General features: G+C 30.4%; 1 protein-coding gene across 1 annotated transcript; it reads right to left on the bottom strand.

The window, feature by feature from the left end:
- Positions 1 to 6,578: 6,578 nt before the first annotated feature.
- Positions 6,579 to 8,632, bottom strand: LOC145059823 (F-box/FBD/LRR-repeat protein At1g13570-like). The gene is made up of 4 exons (XM_079007604.1): positions 8,629 to 8,632; positions 7,192 to 8,024; positions 6,965 to 7,132; positions 6,579 to 6,869 (listed from the first exon to the last, which is right to left on the bottom strand). Exons 1-4 carry the CDS (start codon positions 8,630 to 8,632, stop codon positions 6,579 to 6,581), a joined length of 1,296 nt encoding a protein of 431 aa, XP_078863730.1.
- Between the last annotated feature and the right edge of the window lie 6,971 nt (positions 8,633 to 15,603).

Here is a 15,603-nt window from a genome sequence, read left to right as displayed (position 1 = left end):
TCAAGTGCAACACCACTAGCACCATTAAGAGCAAGGATCAGTTGGCCTTGAGTGAAATTGGCCCATTCTAGACCTTCATATGTCGTCTTAATTGCATGAGGATGAGCAGCTGCTTCTGCAAACCTCTTCTAGACATGCAACTCCACCTGTCCTTCCTTTCTTCTAAAACCTGTAACTAAAATCACCATCACCATTGGAGAGTGTCACCTCAAACCTACAACTAGATCAAAAACCCCACTATTCTTCCATTCTAGAAAATCCTTTGATCTAAAATCCTCAAACTACAGAAACAATAAACAGGAAGAAACTTTAGATCAAGCATATAATAGGGGAAAATCGACGACATCAGGGCAAAAACTTTCTGTTTCCGAGTGTTAAATGCTTTTTGTAATAACTATAGATCAAGCGTATAATAGGGGCAAAACAACTATGTCTTTTAGATTAGAGAAATCGGAGGCAATAAAACATGATCGACCATCATATCTCAAACTTGAGAGCCGGAGATTTGAAAGAGACATAAATTTGTGGATGTCAGAAATCAGATAGTAATTTCCTCTTCGTCGTTGATTTGGATGTGGATTTTGTTGATTTCTTCAATGATATTCATATCAATAAATTTTTAGTTTGTAGTTTTTTGAATTTAATGGTTCATCAATAACTAACCTTTTTATGAATTTGTTAATGTTTGTAGTTGTGCGACTACTTAATCATGAGAGTTTTTGTATATGGTAAATTAGGACTTGTCAATAATGCTTGAAAGAATGTCTTTTTATGTGGGTGATTTTGATGCATATAAACTAAAGCATTAAAAAGTTTGCATCTTTTTTACGTATTTACCCATAGTTTTTTCCCACTTTTGAAGATCCAACTTTGCTACCGACTCAAACATTGTTGATGTTACCACCTTGAAGATTACTAGATTAGTCATTGAAGATCCAAAGTTGGTTGTGTTGTCTCATTGTTTGTGTAGGAGGGATATGTTGTGCGTTGCTATTATCTAGATTGTACTTGGGTAGGTTGTCATTTGCTAGTTTTTATTTAATAAAATTCTTTTTCTTTCAAAAGAACTTTGAATATGCACATCCTAGTAACATACTCATATGTCCATTTATGCTAAAAGTTCTTATAGTTACATGTTAAAAAGCACAACACTCTAGTTAACTTGCCATTTTTAAACAAAGGAGTTGCACCTTGTAACATTAAGGTTATGAAGGCTGCTATGGAGAATGCTGCTAATCAAGGTATATTCATTATATAAATACACCATCAAACTAATATGAGAAATATTAACGTATTTTTATTGATTTATTGCCTCTAACTGCATAAATGGATGTTAAAAATGGTCATGAAAAATAATCAAAGAAAAGCAAGAAAAATAAGTTGAAATACAATGGTGAAACAAAGCTAAATGACAAAGAGAATAACAATGTTACAAATGGAGATGTTGCTCCTGAAACCAAATCAGGAAAGAAGAAAAAGAAGACGATGTGAAGTGGAACGCATGCAAGATGCAAAGCTTGTGAACTTAACAAACATGTCAACAAGAGGATATGAAATGGCACATAGGGTTAGGTTGCTTGATGACCCCATATTTTGTTATATTTTATTATTACACCATTGTATTTCTAAGTTTGTTTATTTATAAAATCAATTCCAGTAGAATGCATATATAAATATTTGGATATGTAATAGTAAAAACACAAATCTGCATATATGTATTTCATTTATTTTTCAAACATCTAATTTTTTTGGAGGATCGAATGTATTAATAAATTTCAATTATTTTCTTTTTGAAAAACATGTTTTTTTAATAAATTCATAAATTTGCAATTTTATTTTGAAACTTTTAAGTTAAAATAAAAAACTAAAAACTAAAAACACGTTTATTTTAGAAAACAAAAATCTGATATTAATAAAAAAAGAATATTTGAAATTGTTAAAGCTTATTTTTAATATTTTTTTTGGAGTGGTTATATATATATATATATATATATATATATATATATATATATATATATATATATATATATATATATATATATATATATATATATATATATATATATATATATATATATATACACACGTGAAAGTTGTCTATTTAGGCAGTTTTGCATGCATTGAGAAATCGAGTGTGAAACTGAAACAAAACAGTTAGCTCTACTTAAATTACATATATAACCTTATAGCATATACGTAATGTTTAATAAGTAAAAGAAAATAAGAATGATGTGTAAAATTGTAATTGGTTCTTTGCATTTTCACAAGATATATACATTTTCGCATGAACCTTCCTCTATATATATACTAGGTTACAACCCGTGGAAACTATGGGTACAAATTTTATAAAATTTTATTAAACTAATAAAACATAAGTTTTGTTTAAACTTTTATATTGATTATTTAAAATTAATATATAATTTTATTTGAATATCTATAGGTGATGTGATGTAGATGGTATAATGTAGCATGATTTTATAAAAACTAAAATAATCAAATTAATGAAATCAAAAAGTAAAATAGCATTGTACTTTGAAAGTGCATTGTTATTTACGACCATATAAAAAAAACATTTACGCAATTATCAATTACCCTTGTTTTACTACAAGCACTAAAAAATATGTTTAATTATAAATAGTTGTTTTTTAATAGAAAGGACAAAAAATCTCCTAAAAACATCTGTGAGACGAAATTTCAAAAAAATTGGGTATTGTAAATAAGCCATAAAGTAAACTGTCAAAGGAATTGTAATATGAGGGAATCGAATAGCATATTTTTCAAGAGAGGAAGTAACAAAAAAAAAGTGATTATTTTTATTCTTGAAGATATGAGGTTTAAAGTTATTGGTTTTAAGAATGGTTACATGTGATTTGATTATGAAGTAAAGAGGAAGTGGGGAATTCATGTTGATAAGATTAATGATGATGTTTAGCTGAAATTTTAATAAGATAAATTGAATGTGGTTAGTTTGGGATTTAAATACTTGAAAGAAAGTCTGGTCTAAAATATGGGATAGTCTAGGAAATAAAAGAAAAGGTGGCAATATGGTATTTTGGTTGTTAGTAGTGCTAATAAAAACTTCTATTGTAATGATACTTTGGTGCTAATAAAAACTTCTATTGTAATGATACTTTGTTAGTGATCTGTAAAATGAAAATTCGAAAGTGCAGTGTGGAAAATGGATATTTTTTTGAAGGGCATGATGGTCTTTTATTAAAAAAAATGAAAGTTCAAAAGAAAAAGGAGGTTTGCGGTGAGATGTACAGTAAAGCAAAAGGGCTAAATGATTGGTTAAAATGATTTACTTTATTTGCTTATTTTAGCATCATCCTTTTTATTAATAACATCATACTTCCAGTTTCTATTGTTAAGGCTGACAAACTTACCATTTACAGCAAAAGAATTAAATATATAAATACAGTTTATAACATTAAATGAACTTTCATTTTGGTGCTCCTGGTGTTCCTTCAACCCATCTCCTCAACCTATAATTTTCATAAGATGAAAAATAAGACTTTGAACACTAAAATTTTCATTCAAGAACACAAGCACTCAACTAAATTTGGCATCCAAGAACACAAGTACAATCTACATACTCAAATCTGGCATCCAAGAACACTATGTTAATCTACACTAAAATTAACCTTCTCCCGGTGCATTTATTTGTGTATTATAGTGGCCAGACTTTCTTTTCTTTCTTATATATAATTGTTTCTGAAATAAGAAGATAATAAAGAATAATCACAGTTATTTGTAATATGTATATGAAAAAAAAAGGAATCACAAAATAAAATAACTTACAACCAAGTGCTTCAATCCAATGGCAACCTTCCCACCCGAATTAATTACAGCCAACTACAAACTAACTCAAAACCCATAAACTTGTCAGAATCCTCTTTTCCTGACGAATAATTGGTGATTCTCTCTTTTAATTTCTATAAATATTGGATTTTGTAGTTAAGATTCATCTCTGATGAGTATAAATTGAAATTAGATGAATTATAGATAAGGAGTGAGAAGAAGGAAGGAAACCTGCTCATATGCCGCTGAAAATCTTTGCCTATCAAATAAAATGTAACACATTTATAAAAGAAATTGGGTTTTTAAGCTTAATCAATACCGATCCAATGCTGAGAGATTCCGTTGTTGAAAATCACAAAGGAAATTCACTCTTGACGAAAAGTAGTTGGAGGTTTATGAATAAAGAGAGGGGAATGGTTAAAGAGAATTCAAATTAAGAAATACTGATTTGGTTACTGATTGATCGGCTTCTTGGTATTATGAAAGAAGAGAATTCAAATTTTGAAAGCCCTAAAATTACGATTTTTGAAACGTAACAATAGAAGAGGAACAAAAGTTTCTAAATGAGATTTTTGAAATAGGGCACACCCTGAATATTAGTGTAAACATTGAAAATGGTATCAATCTTGCCTTTCTTTTTCTTCTTCCTCCAAATTCGAACCAAACATATTAACATAGGATTCTAGGTTTTCGTTTATCAACATCCAATATTTCCAAATCCGATCCTGGATATCAAAATTGTGGTTGTTGATATATCATAATCAAAAACTAATTGTAAGGGTCTTTTTATCAAGATAAACAAATCGTACCAAGGAAGTAGAACAAATGTTGTTGACATGACGATCTAACTGAAGAAAACAAACCACGTCCTTCATTTTCTTCCTCAAGTATAGAATTCATTTTCTCCCTCAAGCCCAGAAATAGTAGACAATTATGCAAGAATCACAAATGTAAAAAGGAAATTAATCTTCCAAACACCCAAAACCAAAACCCATGGTTAAATCATCCAACAGAAGATGCGTTAGCGGAAGATGAGCTGTGATTTCTGAAGAAAAGTAGATGAGAATCGAAGGTTTATTTAAAAATTAAATAGTATCTAGTTTCCAAAATCAAGAATGTCAAATTGACGGAAATAGAGGCGTGATTTATTTTAGTTTTAAAGAATAAACGGATGAGTAAACAACGTTTAGGGGTTTTAAAAGCTGAAGGGTAAATTAGGTATTTTACTTTGAAATTTTGATAGATGGAGAAGATGCCATGTAAGATAAATGGTTTGTTTTATTAGAGTAGAGGATATATATATATATATATATATATATATATATATATATATATATATATATATATATATATATATATATATATATTTATAAAATTAAATTAATATGGTAAAGAAATAAATAAGAACATAAAATAAAACTAGTTGTGAGGGGTGGATTTAAGAAATTGACTAAAAGCGGGACAAAAACTAATACTATATTTTTATAACAAATATTAAGTCTTAATGATGGTATAGATAAATCAAATATCCTCCAACTTTTTCTTCCTTTTATATTCCTACACACTTATAATTTATATGAGGCGACAATAGTCAATGTTAGTGTCTAAAGAATTTGAGTAGTTTCGTTAGAATCTCCCGCATTTTCATTATTATGCCTCAAAATCCATGTCATGTCCATCAACCCATAAGCACATAAGGTTAACAACTTCTCCGTAAAAAAGGTCATATGACTAGCACCAATGTTTTAAAAAGGTTTTTTTAGTTGAACCAGTCTTTTGAACGGTTACCGGTTCGATAGCCGGTACAACCGGTTCTATTGTCAGTCTACATATAGTAGTGATGTGTGTCAACCTTCGAGTTGTGTACACTACGGGTAACGTGATTGATCGATCAATCCATTCAATTTGTTTTGGAAATGGACTGTGTTTTTAAAAGGTTAGGTGAAATCCAATTATACAAGTCTAATAAACCGGTTGAAATGGACTGGTTCAATCTGGTTTTTTAGCAAACCATCCGGTTTAATCCAATTTAGAAATTGGCATAACTTAATCACTGTTGAACCGCCCTCATCCCATGTTCCTGTTCCAACCAGCCAAAACCGGTTTTTAAAACAGACTAGCACTTGGATCTTCACGAAAGCGCTAGGACTATATAGAGATGAACTTTTTGGTCTATGGAGCACTTGTTTCTTACTATATATAACTTTTAATATCGCAGTTTTTTTTTACTTAATCTTATTTCTAAACAAATTTAATAAACAAACTTTGTTGGATTGTAATAGCTGTTTGTTATATCTTAAATGTAAGAAGACGAAAAGCTAGGGCCTTGTAGCCATGTCAACCTAACTTGACCGAGGTCTTTGTGGAAATAAGAAAATCGCAAGGGTAGCAAAGCAAATAGGTTACACATATAGGTGGGTGTGTAAAGGGGAGATTTTATATAAATCTCACATTTTACTTGGTTGAAGTCTTGATTTCGGTTGTAGGTATCTATCTATCAACATTTTCGTAACTCGTTTATCATCTGCTTTTACATTGTAGTTAATCCTGTGATTTAAATAAAATAGTAATAATAATAATAAACAAGTTGTTTTTTAATGTGAAACTGTGAAAGTTTATAGTAGGCGAATTGTACATATTTTGTGAAAAGACCAACAAAATACTAGTTTACAAGAAAGAGCGAATTGTATGTATTATGTTAATGTAAATACAAAAATTTCATCATACTTGGTAGTTCTAACAATCAGTAGTGTGTTTGAACATTCTTACATACTTGATTATCGCTTGGGATTCAAGTAGAACATTTTCGCTTTAGGTGAGATTCGAGGGTACTGCATAACATCCTTAGCAATGTCAAGTATTTTTTTAGCATCAAGAGCTCCACTAGGTGTGATAGTAAACTTGTCGAGAGAAGGGGAATGGGTAAGAAGAAGCTTTATGAAAAGCAGTTCTGGTTTTGATCCTTCTAAATATGCTATCTCTACAGTTTGCAATCGGTTCAATGTACAATCCAAACAATTTGGGGATTCCAAATGATTTGAAGCTGGACCCACATCAACTCGAGGAACCTAGAAATACACAAAATGCAACCACAATTTACCATCTAATTCTTGTATCATATAACCCAAAAAGTTGTAGTTTTATCATTCGTTCTTTACTTTACCATTGCCATGAATATACACAATGTTTCAAGATTTGGTGAGTTCCGCAGCAAACAAAGAACACTACGAAGTTGATGCAAATCAGCAAGTTGATAATGCAACAACGCCAGACGCTTTAAACTATAAATTGCATGTGGAAGCAATTTTGGAATTTTTTCTGCAATCAAACACTGTGAGATGAAAGTTAGTTTTTTTAAAAAAGAGCAAAGGTTACGCATAAAATGTTTACCTTAAGAAAATGACTGTCGACATAAAAGTGTTCAATTCTAGGCAAGTTACTCAACATTGTGGCCAAATTCATTTTTTCAACTCCTACAAAATCTTGTATGGGTTTCTTGAGAGCAATCCCAGCCACAAATAGGCATGGACTGTCAAACAACTGGAGCAACATGGCATCAGGACAAGCAGCCACAGTCAAAATCCGCAGTTTTGTAGCCTTAATGTTGAAACTGTAAACATTTTTACACATATGCAGGGTCAACTTCTTAAGCTGTGGTAGTTTGATCTTAGTTCCACACAATCTAGAACCAAAATCAATATCCTTCAGAAGAAGTTCTTCAAGGTTGAGAAATCCTTCAAACTCAAGTGGTGGATTGAAGCGACACTTCTGAAGTTCTAACTTTGTCAATTCTGGACAAGAAAACAAATAAGAAGGAAGTTCATAATTGCGATTTAAATTAGTTATAATGAGTTCCCTAACATTGTTTCTTGATAGGAGTAGCATGAATTGATCGACTTCTTGGAAGTTATCAAGAAAAATATTTGGTATATGGAGATGAAATTTCGAGATAGGACCCTTGTGAAGGATCAAGACTTTGTTTATGATCCTTATAACCCCGTTATGATCAAAAGCTCTATTGTTTGCGAATTTTTTGGAGAAGTGCTCATCAAAAGCTAGTGTACTCATTGTGGTCCATTTGTGCCTCCACTTTTTTGATATAATGCTTGTCCTTACAGCATCTTCAATCGGGAGGCTCTCTAAGATTGAGTCTATCAAGTGTTCCGGTAAGTTACTGATCCTATCTTCCTCACCACAACCGACAACCCTCCATTTATTTCTATCTGTTATTAGATTCACAAAAAAAAAGGCAAAGTTATATCAATAGAAAATAAAATCCAATAAGAAACATTGGGCAACTTGACCTTTCTAATACTCTTCCTATTGTCAATGACACTTTTAGGTGTGGTAGCATAGCTCATGAGAAAGAAACTATCTCATTGAATACTTATGATTTGATGGTTGTAAGTTTTTTTTAAGGATATGTGGCACACAAATTACATTTTGTAACCCTAAAAGATAATAATCCAAGTGTCTTTAACATCATAATGGTTTAAAACATGGAATATCGAAGGGAAATCTGTGGGGAAGCCTGCATGGATTCGGAAGCTATGAACAAGCTTGAAGTTGTATCAATGGCTTCCCCTGACAAAACCAAATCTAAAAACTATTCAATTATCTTGCGAATGTCATGTAATAAATCTTCTGGAAATCGGTTTCCTTATTTTTTTTTTACTGTGGATACGTAATGATTGATAATGACTACCCAAAAACATAGTTTACGTTTCCAATTGGAAGGAGCAAAAGAGATCCTGAATAGCATATTTCAAACGAAACACACGACTTTCGAAGAATAAAAATATGGAGGCTTATGAAATAGAAACTTACCCATCTTACAATCGGACGAACAAATAGTATATCTGTCGGGGTAAACTGTCTATCAATTTGGGAATTAGGGTTTACTGCTCAATCAGATAAAGGACTAACACTATAAAACAATTATGTTCACACTGTAACGATTTAATAGAGGAAATAAAAACGATTTAAATTAATAAAGGAAGAAAAAGAAGAAGAAAAAGAAGAAGGAACATAAGGAAATAAAAGATATTCTATTTGTTTTAATTTTTTAAATCGATGAATCGGACAAAAAGGAAATTAAAGTTTAAAGTTTAAACAGTGGGGAACGGTTGTTTAATTGGTTGAAATGAAATACAACATTGTTGTTTATATTTATTTCTAGTGAAATTAATTAAATACATATTCTATTATTTTATATTGTATTTTATTAAAAGAGACTTTTATTCTAATATTTTAGGTTAGTTTACAGTTTAATCAGAAATTAAGTTTTGTTTACAACAAAAGTCAAATTACCTGCTAAGACTTCGAAATAAGCTTTCGTGTTTGGTAATATCTTGTCTTTTTTTTTTTATTACCTGATCCAAATTTTGGGTTTTTTTTGAAGATTATGTTATTTTTTTTTTTTACCAATTATCCTTAAACTAATGTATATTTTTTTGAAGATTATGTTTTCGTTGTCACTCAATTTGAAACTTTTTCATGTATCTTTTCTAAACTTTCACTGATTGTAACATTGCGGATTTTGATTAAATTTTCAATTGTTTTCGAAGTCTTCGTTTATGACTCGTGTGTGAAACCAAAAGTTTTCATAAAAACATAAATAAGCATACTTCATAATATTTTACCATCAATAAGGTGATTTATTTTGGTCTTTAAGTCTTGGAATCAACTCGTGCTGGAGTAGAGAATCAGGAGCATGAAGGGTTGGCCACATCTGTCTGCCATGTTTTTATTACTTAGTTATGTCTGAATTTATTCAAGTGTTGTTTGTAATAGAATTTGATACATAATATACATATTTTCCTCATATTTGTTCATCATATGGATAGTATGTTGCAAACATCATAGAGTTAATATATTGTTATGGTTTGGATCTACACGTGCTCTTAATCAATTACACCGAATATGATTGCTCAAATCAATTTATTACAAAGGGATAATGGAATATGATATAAATTGGGCAATATGAAAATGCAAGTTAAATGTTATTCGGATCATATTTTTCATTGCATTTTGTGTGAATGTATATGAGTTTTGACCCTACGAGTCCAAATAATCGATATCAAGTATCGAACAATATCATATTAATTAGATTTTTGGGTTAGCTTTCACATGCCAGAGTTAACTTATAAGGCTAGAAAACTGTGAAGAATTTACCAACAAGTTTAAATACTAAGTATGGGTAAAAAATAACATAATTTTTGGAAAAGCCCCAAATTTTGATCAATTAATAAAATAAGACGAGATACTGGCTAAATCTATGAAACCGGCCACGAAAGGTTATTCCAAAATTTTAACCAATAATTTGTCTTTTTGTAAACAAAAATTAATTTAGTATAAACCGTAAACTGACTTGAAATATTATGATTTTATTAGAGATTTTCCTTTATTAAAATACTAATGACTTTTTTAATTTACGGCCTCATTTGTCTTTATTTTTTGATTCTATACCTTGAATATATATATATATATATATATATATATATATATATATATATATATATATATATATATATATATATATATATATACATCCGGACCCAAATACATTACTACAAAGGGACTTCTATTTTGAAAATTATGATCTGAATTATTAACTTTTTTTTTTGTTTTGTAAATTAGATATGAACTTTTTTATAAAGTAACGTGTAATTAAAATGATGAATATATTTTCGGCTTCAAAATCCATTTTATATTGTTAGAAAATGTACTTTTCAATGAAAACTTTTAATCATTGATTATTCTGGGCCTAATATATTTTCATTTCTTTACATGATAAATAATTTTTAAATAGGTTGGCTTTATACGTGCAAAAAACACTAATCCACGAGTATAAATGCAAAAATAATAAATAGCGGGTAGCTAAGATCTTAAAATTAAAATATGAACCTTTAGTTTTATATGTATATAAGCTTTTTCTCTTTGGTTTTTTTAGAAAGCTAAATTCTTAAACCTATGAAGGGGCTATTTGATATTTTTTTGATGTCTGCTTGTCAAAGGTTTAACTTGGTCTACTATTTGATTGAATCTACATGTTATTAAAATCATCGTAATTGATTGTGCTGAATGATAAAAATTATTATTTTATCTTTTTATTCTGTTTAAAACTCAAACAATACAAATTCAACTTTTTATCAAATAAGTATCAATTAGTGATAAACTCAAACAATACAAATTCAACTTTTTATCAAATAAGTATCAATTAATATCACTGATGTGTTGATTACTTATTATTAAAATGAATCATAACAACACCATGTCAGTTAGAAAATATAATAAACTTTTGCAAATCTCAATTCAAATGAGGGTAAATAGCACAAAAGTCATAAAGTTTACATAAAACTCGATTTTGACATTGCGTTATATTTTGTCTCAAATTGGATACTTAATTTTCAGTTTGTTACAACTCCGACCAATTCACCAGTCAACCTGGTTGCCAACTGATGTGGCATGATGATATGTAGTTTTCATGACATGACATTCTGACATTGAATGCTAACGTATAAAAATTGAAAAATATTACACAAAAATATTTTGTTTCCACTTTTTTTCTATTTTTACACAGTTTTATTTATTTATTTCAATTTTGACATTCCATTTTTTTTGTTCCAAATCCAACATTATTTTTTTCCCGAAATTGTTCAATGACAACCATTCTCCATTTGAAACTGTATAAATACTTTTTTTTTTTTAATTTTTTATTTTTTTTTTTACATTTGAAACCGTATAAATACAGTTTTTCCATTTAAAAAGTCATTTTTGCATAAATACAAGGTTTTTTTTTACATCCACACCATAATGTCCCGATTGAAAAGTTTGAGCTAGCCAATCAACAATTCTCTGTTTAAATTTCAAGAAACATGTTAGACCTTTGGTCATTAAGAATTTATTTGTAACATAGGACGGGATCCTAACCTTGACATCTCCTCTTAAATGGCTATCTCCTGAGGTTGAAAGTACGTCAAAAACACTGTCACTAACCCGGAGTACACAAAGATGGATCTAAGTTTTCAATGGCACAAGGATAAAAGTACTTCTGCAATCACAATTAGATGACAAAGGGAACCTTACCAAGCACATTCCACCACCAAGATCAAACACTAGAACTTTTTCATTGTGGTATTTTTTTCTCAAAACCATAAGCTAATGAAGCATTTGGGTCATTGATAATGAGAAGAACTTCAATACCTGCGATTCGGCCAACATCTTTGGTTGTTGGCACTCTTACTACTTCTTTCGTGACTTTATCACTTCAAAAATTTCGATGCACATTACACAAGCTTCCTCAGCACCTAAAGCCAAAAAAGTGAAGCGACAATTAGTTCTTTTTTTGCTTAAAACAAGCTCACGAATCCATGATTGGCTGTAAGAAAAGATGAATTCCATTAAAATAAACGACTGATGAAGATCGGTCAATGAAGATGAATTGAAATGGGTACCTGTGCAAAAATTTCTTCAGGAACGACTTGTTTCCTGAAAACAGGGCAATCTAAGTTGACTTTTCCATTATCGTCTCTGATAACCTAATAAGAAACTTGCTTTGATTCTTCATCGACTTCAATCATTTTCCTTAGAGAAAAACATGTTCTCCAGACTCACCACCTCCTGCAGTTCGCAATCTGACCAACTAACCACTCTTATGTATCTGAGCGCGGCTGAGTAGGTGAACGCAGGCTTCGACGTCAATTTGGTCGATTGTGTTTCCAGTGCTCAAGTGATTGTGGTAAGAGAACAGACTAATGTCGATTCACCAAGAGTATTGTGGTCAACTTAATTTTTTTTATAATTAAAATGATTTAAATAACAAATAATGAGTATAAAAATGTTTAAAAAAAATAGGATTTTAGCAAATATGATATTTCCGACGCTTATAAACAGTATATATCAAACGTTCCTACGCATTTCCTATGGAATAATTGGTAGTAAATCCGTAGGAACAAGGCGTTACCTACAGATTTCCTACAAAAAACAGGTTGTAGGGAAAACCCTTGTGGGTAATTTTTTCCTACAAATTAGCTACAAACGTTCCTACGCATTTCCTACAGAATATTTTGTTACAAATTTTAACTACGGAATACCTACGGAACACGTTAACTACGGAGTACTTACAGATTACCTACGGGTTATTTAGCTACGAAACTCCTACAAAATACATACATATTATTTTCCTACGGAATACCTACGAAATGATTTTCCTACAGAATACCTACCAACTCCTTTACCTACGGATTACCTACCAACTGATTTTCCTACAGAATACCTACCAACTACTTTACCTACAGATTATCTACCATCATTTTTTCCTACGAAATACCTACATATTTTATTGGATTTTATTTCCTACCGAATACCTACTGAATATTTATTTCCTACAAATTTTCTATGAATTTTTTTACCAGTTTTTATTGCTATATTAAATTTATAATTCCGACAGATTTATAATTTAAAAAATATCCAAATTTTCTGCTAAAAAAACCAAATAAATAATTAAAATAATAGTCAAATACCATTACATTCATTACCATTAAAATAGTCACTAACATGCCATTCATACATTCAAATACTCAAAATACCATTACAAAAACTAAGAACTAGTCAATAACATAACATTAATTGAGTGTTCTAAAACAAAACTAAGAACTACTTGGTGGATTATCGGACAGATTAATTTATTTCATAAAGGCCACCAATTGTCGTTGCACTTGCAATTCCATTTCATTTCGCATTTGTTGCATTTGCAAATTCATTTCACTTTGTTTTTCTTCCATGGCTTGTTCCATGTTTGACATTTTTTGTCGCAACTCATTTACCTAAATATAGCAAGACAAACACATGTAGTTAGTAAATGTAATTCAACTTTAAACCATGATAGCAATGTACTTTACTTTTAATTCAATATAAAAACACACTATTGCTAATAAAAATGTACATTGTTTTTAACATCTATAATAATAACTTTTTATATGCATAATAATAACATACTATATTTTTATCCATTATACCATTGTACTTTACATTTCCAATCCATAATATCAATATATTTAAATTATTATTAATAACAACAATTTACTTTACCAAATATCAATAATAACAACATACTATAACTTTCACCTATTATAGCATTATGTTTTACCTAATTTAATAATAGCAACAAAGTATTATTTTCAACCATAATAACAATGCACTTTACCTAATATTAATAATGACAACATATTTCAATTTTCACCCGTAACAACAATGTACCTTACCAATATGAACATATATTTTTCAGCCATATTAAGTACCTCTTTACTTGATTTTTTTTCTCTATAATATATTATGTAAATAATAGTACCTCCTGTTGTGACTTTGCAAAGTCAGCAAAAGATGAAGTTAACTCATAAGAATATGCATCCGTCATCAGAAAGTGAAGATCCGAGTATCCTGCCCCATAGATAGGACCTTTTTGTTTCCCGCCTTTCCTAAGCAATTGTGTTTGGGTCCACAATTCAGGATCATTCACATTATGTTGAGTCGGATCATCACCATATTTTTGAGGTAGGGCTGTGTTATATAATTCCTACAACATACCAAAAGAAAGTTTTTGTTATTGTACTAAAGAGTAAAAACTAATATTAGTAAATATATAAAAAGATAGAGACAACTTACGATCGCCACTCTAGATGTCTCATTCACAAAATCCACTTGCGCCTCTTTATCTCCCCCAAAATATATTTTCTTTGATTCGGCGGTAAGATGTGTTTTATAATAAAGATCAATGAATGAGGGGTCTTCACCCGTCAACTGTTTCTATATAAACGACACAATATAATTGATATAATTAGTGTTGAAAGAAAAATGGATCACTAAAATCTATAATTAGGATTATTTACCAATTTAAGACGGTGCTCCTCAAATCCAATGCTACCACCCGTATGTCTGGCTAAACATCTATATGTATTTCAGCAGGATTGTAATTTGCAAGAATCTCAAAGTTATCATTAATCTCTGCGATAACGTGGCCAACTTTTCTTGCAGAATTTACCGATGCTTCCTTAGTATCCCTCATTCTACCCCTGTAGCGATCTTTCAGTGTATTCTCAAACCCTTCACGAATTAACCCTTCTTCATTTGGATCCCACCGGTATTGAGTCTGTAAAAAATAAAAAGTAAAAGTTTAAAATGCAAAATAACAGTGAATGAGAAATAGATAATAAAAATAAATAATTGATATATTACCCTAAAACGCTCAAACATTTGAGTGACAACTTCCTTTAGAAATTTTTTATAAGTAATCCAAGGTTCATTTATAGACTGCCAAAATATCTTTACGATCGCCCGATGAATACTTTGTCTCCCACACCTACAATATTGAAATAACCATATAAGGATAATTATAACCTTAAAAATAGTAAATTTATAATAATTAAAAAAAGACTTACTTGTACCCCTTTCGTGTGATAACTGGCCTATGAGAGCCATTCGAATCTGCATCATTTGATCCACCATGTGTACCCGAATAATGGGGCGTCTAAACCATTGGTGATTCAGGCTCATGCCCATGCTCAGGCTCATTTTCATGCTCAGGCCCATTATAGAAAAAATCACTAGCAGGGTCTTCATTGTTGCATGTCATCTCATAACCATATGCAATACCATTCCCAATATTCTGTACCACCCCTGTATCTGCTATAGCATCAGTCAAGCCCATGTGGGTATTTACGTCACCCATGTTACTACTCCCTGAGAATCCTGACCTTTCCGTCCTAACTAAAGTGCGTGAAAGGCCACCCGACAAAGGGATGC

This window comes from Lactuca serriola, chromosome 1 (genome assembly GCF_051521515.1).
Source record: "Lactuca serriola cultivar US96UC23 chromosome 1, Lser_US96UC23_V15, whole genome shotgun sequence".
Lineage (NCBI taxonomy): Eukaryota > Viridiplantae > Streptophyta > Magnoliopsida > Asterales > Asteraceae > Lactuca > Lactuca serriola.
The sequence above is the reverse complement of the archived record's forward strand: the minus strand, read 5'-3'. Positions and strand labels throughout refer to the sequence as shown.